This window comes from Vigna radiata, chromosome 5 (genome assembly GCF_000741045.1).
Source record: "Vigna radiata var. radiata cultivar VC1973A chromosome 5, Vradiata_ver6, whole genome shotgun sequence".
NCBI lineage: Eukaryota > Viridiplantae > Streptophyta > Magnoliopsida > Fabales > Fabaceae > Vigna > Vigna radiata.
Window position 1 is genome coordinate 3,632,924 of NC_028355.1, and position 8,590 is coordinate 3,641,513.

General features: G+C 30.3%; 2 protein-coding genes across 3 annotated transcripts in view; both read left to right on the top strand.

Annotated features, from left to right (window-relative positions):
* Positions 1-2,362, top strand: part of LOC106761888 (187-kDa microtubule-associated protein AIR9) — a 32,705-nt gene extending 30,343 nt beyond the window's left edge. For both annotated transcript variants that reach the window (XM_014645487.2, XM_014645488.2), the window contains exons 34-37: positions 945-1,003; positions 1,336-1,368; positions 1,462-1,593; positions 1,699-2,362. In XM_014645487.2, the coding sequence (XP_014500973.1) occupies positions 945-1,003; positions 1,336-1,368; positions 1,462-1,593; positions 1,699-1,875 (401 nt within the window). In that variant the 3' untranslated portion in view covers positions 1,876-2,362. The remainder of the gene's footprint in view (positions 1-944; positions 1,004-1,335; positions 1,369-1,461; positions 1,594-1,698) is intronic.
* A 5,513-nt stretch (positions 2,363-7,875) lies between these two features.
* Positions 7,876-8,370, top strand: LOC106760080 (repetitive proline-rich cell wall protein 1-like). The gene has a single exon (XM_014643515.1). It carries the CDS (start codon positions 7,876-7,878, stop codon positions 8,368-8,370), a length of 495 nt encoding a protein of 164 aa, XP_014499001.1.
* Positions 8,371-8,590: the final 220 nt, after the last annotated feature.

Below are 8,590 nucleotides of genomic sequence, written 5' to 3' on the forward strand. Positions count from 1 at the left end.
GACACTGAGCCAAAATTCCACCATATAAATATGGCAGGCACGCATACACTAACACACACACACACACACACACATATATATATATATATATATATATATAGATAGATAGATAGATAGATAGATAGATAGATAGATAGATAGATAGATAGATATAGAGAGAGAGAGAGAGAGAACTAAACGAAACAGCGAAAATTAATTTAAAATGGCATAATCTAGACTAAAATTCAAGAAAATAGCACATCCCAAACGAACATTAGAAAGATAACTTGTTCAAGAATTCTAAAAACAGAGAACTAAAATTATGTTCTTAAAAATACCAAGAACTATAATTTTGATACATTCAAAGCACAGAGCTCCAAAATATTGAATAGATAAAAGATTGAAGAACAAGAGCAGCCACATAAAGAGTAAGAAAAAAGAGATGTCTGAGATCGTCTGAAGAAATCAAGAACAGATGAAAACATGCAAAAAAAAAATGGAAGGCTTGCAGGAGTGGTCAGTTGCAATTTAAAGGGTTTGCACCATCGCAGATGATAAGAGAAGAAAATTTCTAGGGTTCTCATTTTGTGGTTTCACTTAAGAGAAGAGGGAGTATCAGAAAGGGTGTTCAAAAGTAGGTTCTTTTATAAATGAGCAGAGCTAAACTTAAAGGTGGTTTCAAAGTTGAAAAGAATATATATATATATATATATATATATATATATATATATATATATATATATATATATATATTCCACCTTGGGTACCATTAACTGCCACAACCCCGATGGGTGCCACAGCAGTGGATATGCAAGAATATCTGTTTTTCTCTATATTTTCTACTGTCTTTTGCAATATTGCTTCTTTGGTTTTATGATATGGATAGTTTGGAACTGTTCAGTTAACCATTGTTTTACGATTTTCTAGACAGAACGTAACATTGTATGAGCTTTAATCCAATGCAGAGCCCGATGTTCTTAAAGAAGTGAAGCACAACCTTGAACTTGGATCAGTGAAGTTTGAGGTGGGATATTTATTGTATTTACAATGTTGCAAATGTAATGCTGATTGGGAAATTCATGTAACGCACTATACAGCCACACTAATAAGCCTTGTTAAGTAATCCATTTTGACCAAGTACCTGAAATGTTAAGATATATATTTGGATAGATATTGCTGTGTCTTCACTTCGGAGTCTTCCTGTACCTCATTGATTCATTCTTTTTGAGTTTTGTTCTAAATTTTTATAGCTTTGCTCTAAAATTTGGTCTTTTAAAGTTTTGTTTTACCTTAATTTTGAGATGTTTAACCTTTAGTTTTAATCCTTCATGAGCTCATTTATGACTTTTTTGACAGGTATTATGCGACAAAGACCAAAACTCAAAAAAGGTACTCTATAGTATCTGATGTTTATGAATTTAGTTTTTATTGGTGGAAAAGCCCAAAAGGGACTGGTGACAATTGTCATAATTTTTCTTTCAGATTTCATCAGTGGGCACATACGAGAGACGTATCCTTGAAATTAACAGGAAAAGGGTAAAGGTGGTAAAGCCTGCCACGAAGACTTCTTTTCCAACTACGGAACTTCGTGGTAGTTATGCTCCTCCCTTTCATGTAAGTTTCGTGACTTGGAAACTTATTTACCATGATTAATTATATAATTTTAAATCCAGCTCGTCATATTCTTGATTTTCTTGTATTGATCTTTAAATGTATCAGGTGGAGCTTTTCAGAAATGATCAACACCGTCTTAGGCTTGTAGTGGACAGTGAGAATGAAGCAGACTTGATGGTGCACTCCCGACACATTCGGGATGTTATTGTTCTTGTGATTCGAGGACTTGCTCAGCGATTCAATAGTACTTCCCTCAATTCCCTTCTCAAGATAGACACATAAACTCGGTTACATTGTATAGTCATATTTGTTCCAGGAAATTAGGCTGTTGGGGGCAGTTTTCTCACATTTTGTTTGTCCTGGGTGCTGCAATTGTTAAATTAATAGAGCAGTTTTTAATGCCATAATCATTGTAGGCCGTTGATTCCAAGATCTGTGCGGATGGCTTACACAGCATGGTCATTTAAAGATTTTGCGTTTTGAATTTTATTTGCATTTTAGATTAGGGTGATAATGAATGGGTAGTGCGTGGGTAGAGTAACTATTATAGTGTCTATGGTTTGGATTTTTGCTTCCTGTACCTCATCATTACTTACTAAATGCACTCACACTAACAGTGAGATACTCATTTATTGTACAACACAACCATTGCTCCCACCGTTGTCATGTTGCAAAGAAAGAAGAAAGGGAGAACTTTGTAAAGAAATGAGAATGTGGAAAAAGCTTATTTCGAAAAACTCTTTTCATAATGCATTTTATGTTTTGAAAACGTTGTTCGGAAATTTATTTCATGCATTTAGTGAATATTATTCTAACAATTTTGGAAAGGTTTTTTGCGCAACCCCAATTTTCAAAATCTTATTAATATTTCAAACTAAGACATACAAAGTATCAAACGTACAACAGATTCAACAAAACTAAGTAGGACATTTATGCATCAATATAATTGAGTTTCTATGCTCATTGTAACAACCAAAGGTTTAGCAAACTAATTTCATGTAGAAATCAATGGGAGAGAAAGTTGTCTCATGAGTGAAGAAAGCCTTTGTCTTGGTCAATAATGTTGTAGAGCTCCCACCAGCATAGCTTCAGGCTAGAGAATAAAACTTATGACGCAACTTCTCTTTCGTGCAGGGAGAAGTGAGGAAGAGAAGGTTTGGCTACGAAATTTAAAAGAGATTTATGTTGAACTTATTATAGTCAATCATAAAAGAGTGTTTTTTTTAACAAACGTGTATTATTTAACAAAGTTTGAAAATAAACTATTACAAAGCTCATTATAGTACATTGATGAGTAATGATGATGAGAATGTTCTTTTGTATAATATTTTTAAGTTATTTTAATTAACTAATAAAGCTCTTGAGTGATACAATTATCATTAATGAATAAGTTTTAAGTGTCTAATGAATGTTTGAGAGCAAATAAACATTCTTTTAAAATTGTGGAGGTGAATGTTGACGTTTTTTTTACTATTTATATAAATAAATATATTTTATTTACTTTTACATTTTATCTTTATGGTAACTTGTTAAATTATAAGTTAATTCTTTGTGTAATTATCACATGATATATTTTACTTTAATAAAATATAAGTTATAACATTGTATTTTCCATACTAAATATAATTGATAAAAAAAATAATAAATTTTATTTGTTAACATATCCCTTTATTAATGTTCTACGTAATATCAAAATGCATATGACATTTGCTTTTAAAAAATATTATTAGTTTATAATTTTGTCTAATTATATATCAGATCTTATTACGGTAAAGTAGTTTCTTCTATATTTTTAAATATTTTTTACTTTATCAATCATATTATGATTTTCCTATACTAAGGTTTCTTTAATTTTTTAAATTAAAATGTCAGAATATATTTAATCTTTAGCATTTGGTTTAATGATTTTAGTATATATTAACCCGGGCCGGTCTCCACAACTTAATTTTCCTAAAAGTATAACACTGAGTAAATATGCCAAAGCGTGTTATAAAATCAAACTAAGTTTTTCAAATTAACAAGTTTGAATTTTTTGCAATACGGTACCACCATCATAAGGAAAGAGAGATCTCAACCACATTTGTTAGTGGCACTCAGTTTGCCTTTAATTCCCGCTATAAATATTACTCCAATTTATTTTAGCTTTCACATTTCAAGTAAAAGAAACATTTCTTATTTTACACACAAGGAGAGTCTACATCACTATAGATGTATAATTCACATTTTGTGCGTATAAAATGATAAACTAAGCTAGCTAATAGTAGATTTCTTATAATAAAAATAAAATTCTAAGAATTGGGATCAAAAGGACTTTTAACTCAAAAAGTTTGGAAAATGTTATTAGTTTAACTTTGTTGAGACATTATAAAGTCAGACAACATTTCTAAGATATTTTATGATACAGATATAAGTTTTCTAGTCGAAATCTAAGAAGAATGATTGGTCATCTCTAATAAAAGACTTAACGGATCGATGATTGTCTTATAGTCTAATGTTTCGATCTCAAGTTTATTGAGTGACATCAATCATCGCTAGTATAGGTTCTAAACAATAGCTCTGATAACATATTAAAGGTAAATTTTAAACCTAATTCAGTATCATAAAATGAGCTTGCAAGGTGAGGTTTGTACCCACGTACATAGTCTAAATTGGCTTTATGTCTAGTTGATGTGAAACTTCCAATACACCCTCCTTACACCGAAACATATACATCTCGTGTGTAAGACTAAGTATTAATGGATGGTTTGATAGCGGTTCGATAATAGGTGGAATAATATGTCCAACAAACACAAACTTTACTAAAATAAACTCTAACAATGACTTTGATACCGTGTTATGAAGTAGACCTTGAACCTAATTCAATCTCACAAAATCAATTTGTAAGGTGAGCTTTACACCTATTTATATATTCTAAATTAGTCTTATCACTAGTTGATGTAAGACTTCCAACACATTTCCCCTCACGCCGAGATATATACATCTCATATGTGAGACTAGACATTAATGAGTGATCTAGTAGTGGTCTATTAATAGGTGAAACAATATGTCCAACAAACAACAAATTTGACTAGGATAAGACCAATTTATAATATATATAAGTGGGGTGCAGACCTCACCTTACAAGCCGATTTTGTGGGGTTGAGTTAGGCCTATAACCCACTTCTAACATGTTATCAGAGCTATGGTTAGAGCCTATCCTAGCAATATTATTGGGCATATTGTTTCACCCGCTATTGGGCCGTTATTGGACCATCCATTAATATCTAATCTCACGCTCGAGATGTATATACCTCAGCGTGAGGGGGGTGTGTTGGAAGTCTCACATCGACTAGAGATAAGGCCAATTTATAATATATAAGTGGGGTGCAGACCTCACCTTACAAGCCAGTTTTGTGGGGTTGAGTTAGGCCTAAAACCCACTTCTAACAGATGGACCAATATTTTGATCCCAAGTCTGTCGAATGACATCGTTTGGGTTAATCATTCTCTTCTGAGGTATTATTTTCTTTAGAGTCTGAAGTTTCATCACAATTTTATCTTTAAAAAGTACCTAAAATGATGAAAAGAAAAATGAGTATTTAAACTGTTTCTAGTATCTAACTCCTAAGTTATGTAAAACTATTGAACATGACACAATACAAAATATATGTTGAAAATAAGAGTGTAACTTTAAGACAAATATTGATTAAAAAAATTGAACAATATATAATAATAAAAACTCATAAACCATTTTTTCTTATATGAGTTCAACTCATGGTGTTATGTCTCATGTATATAATCCCATCCATCATAATAAAATCAATAAAAAAAATAGATCACGATATACAACAATAAAAATAAATAATAATGAATATCATCCGTTTATGCTTTACATGATGTTATAAAATACAAAAAAAAAGGGTAGTAGTTAATATTTAAATCTCTTATTTTAAAAAGTGAAAATATAATGAATTTGGGATTTATAGTTGAAAGTAATATAATATGTGACCAACTAGCAAACACATCGAGATAACTTAAGTCATATACTAGCTAGATTTAGGATTTGACTCACCAAAAATTGACAAATGATGATGGCAACGAGTGTAGATCCTTAACAAAAGTCATCAAAACCCATCATTTATATGCAAAAGGACATTACTACCAAGAAAAAAAGAAACAAACTTTTGTATGACAATGACATAATATGTTAGTAAAACGGTGATCATGCTATTGATAAATGAATTATTAGATTCTACGGATATTCTTTGATTGTAGTTTTTTTTGTTGTTGTTGTTAATTTTCTATTTCTGACATTTTATTATTTGCATGTTTTATTTTTTTAAGCACAGCTATAAATGATAATAATAATTATTATTTGTACCGAAGCTAATATAAAGTGATGGAACAATAATTTTAGTAACATTTGAAACATAAAAATATTAAGAATTTTAGAACATAAAGGATCAAGTGGGATATGCATAAAATGCAAGGAACTAAAATGATATTTTAATCTTCGTATTTTTGGGGAAATTAGTTTTCGTGATACTTTTCGTAATAAATATTAAAGTATATAGTATTTTTTAAACATCATTAAAACAAACATCAATACTTTCTCTACTTGATATATAAATGAGAGGATTAACATAAAATGTAAAAATATTTATTCATAATGTAAATAAGATTGTAATGCAAAATAAAACAATTTTAGGGATGTAAGTGAGATGTTGAATTTAATTTAATTTAATTTAAACTCATAACAGTTAAACTTTAATGGATTGAGATGGGATGAACTGGTCTTATTTAGAAACACGTCTCGATCTAATTATAATTGAGTTGAGTTAGCTCAACTCTTAAAAAAGCATATTTATAAATCAAAATATTTAATGTTTTCTTTATAAGATTATTTTATAGCAATTTATAATATAAATAATATATATACAAAAGAAATCGTGAATTTATAGGAGATTGCTAGATTTAATATATATCGGTCAATGATATTATCAAATAAATTATTATGATCTACTTCTGAAAGTAATTAGTATTCATTTTTCAAAAATAATTAACATATCTTATTGATATTATATGTGATTTTATGTATTTTCTTATACTTGATTAACTCTTATCTTGTTCCATATTTTTATAATTTGGCTACAATAACTTTTTTTGGTAGAATTACATACATAGTTCCATAGGAACACGTGCTTAAATATATCTATATAATTTCTACTATATATTGTGAGGTGAGAATTGAATATATAAAAGAATGAGAAGCACTTGTATAAAGCTACAAAGTTCATCAAATATAAGGTGTGATATATAAAAGAGCACATGAAAAAAAAATAGTTAAAATCATTTTTCAAAATTTATACATAATTTAAATTACAAAAGTTATTCTTTTATTGAATTTTTCTCATGTACTCAATGATAATAATTTTCCTTTTTTATTTACTAAATGTATTCAGTATTTACAATCTAAAACAACAAATTTAAGAGAAAGTTTTACTGCAACTATAAGTCTGCAATGCCAAGACTTATAATTCAAACCACAATGAACTTACCTAATCTTAAAGGAAGCAATATCTCAGAAGCAAACTATTCTGTACATGCTTATATCAACTTGAAATTACCTAGAAAATGGTGTAAACTCCTTCCAAAAGTACATAAGAAATTAAGTGGGTTTGAAATATATTCACACTGGTATGGACTTTTGTACGTTCATTTTTCAATGGACAGTGATATTTTGACAATATTTTTTGATAACTTTTTTGACAATGGGACATATGTCATCATTTTATTGGTTTATTTGAATTTATATTTAAAAAATATTTAAAACGGACCAATCACAAATTGACACGAATGCGTTATAAAAAAATTGTTAAAAAAGTGTTGTTAAAAGAAGTTTTTTCTTTTTCAATAGCAACCACAGTAAATATAGAAAGTGTCACATCGACTAAAAATGTATTAGTTATGTGAAATTGAGTTAGGTTTAAAAATTCACTTTTCTAATAAAAAGATCAGACAACATACATATCGAAAAGGAAAATGTCTCTTTAACAATTCTTTATTGACAACTTTTTAATAACACACATGACAGTTTATGATTGATCTGTTTTAAATATTTTTTTAGATTAAATTTAAACAATATAATAAAATAAAGACACTTGTCAAAGAAATTGTTAAAATATCATTTTGCCATCCAAAAAATTCACCTACTGATATTACACCTACTGTAAGGCCCTCCAAACTGGTATAAAAGGACATCATTGTCGTCTGTTATTTTCACCAACCAAGGAGATGAACAACATGGCGATGCTTTCCTTAAGCTCCCTGGTGCTCCTCTTTGCAGCCATGATTCAACTCTCTCAAGCACTTCCAGATTCTGACAACAACCCACCTCTTAACAACGCTCCATCTGAGCCACCATCTCCCATTTACAACCCTCCGACAACTCACAAAACACCCTCCTTTTATAAGACCCCAGCTGGGAAAACCCCACCATTCCAGAAACCACCATTTTACAACACCCCTATTGAAAACCCCCCTCTTTATAAGCCACCATTTTACGACCCTCCACCCCACAAAACCCCACCCTTTGTGCCTCCGCTTTACATCCCACCCTCTGATAAACCACCACTTTTCGTGCCACCCTTCAAGATACCGCCTTTTCCCATGCCATCCTTTGAGAAACCACCATTTTCTGCACCACCACTTTTTTTGCCACCCTTTAAGATACCACCACCACCTCTTCACATGCTACCTTACCCCAAGTTCTTTCCGACGTACTGCACCTGCTTCTGAAGCAGTACTATGTCTGTACTTGCATTGATTTCTGCTAAATAAGAGGTAGCTGTTGCATGCTACCAGTATTGTTATAATTATAAGGTTCAATGTAATACTTGTGTTGTTATGTATGGTTTTATTTGAATATGAAAAATATATAAATGTTGTTTTGTTTGAAAATTACCAGATTTAATGCATGAGCTCATCTGAATGTGGAAAATGTAAATTAAAAGAAATA

Excerpts from the sequence above, each read along its gene's own strand:
- LOC106760080 (XM_014643515.1), top strand. The coding sequence starts at position 7,876 with ATGGCGATGCTTTCCTTAAGCTCCCTGGTGCTCCTCTTTGCAGCCATG.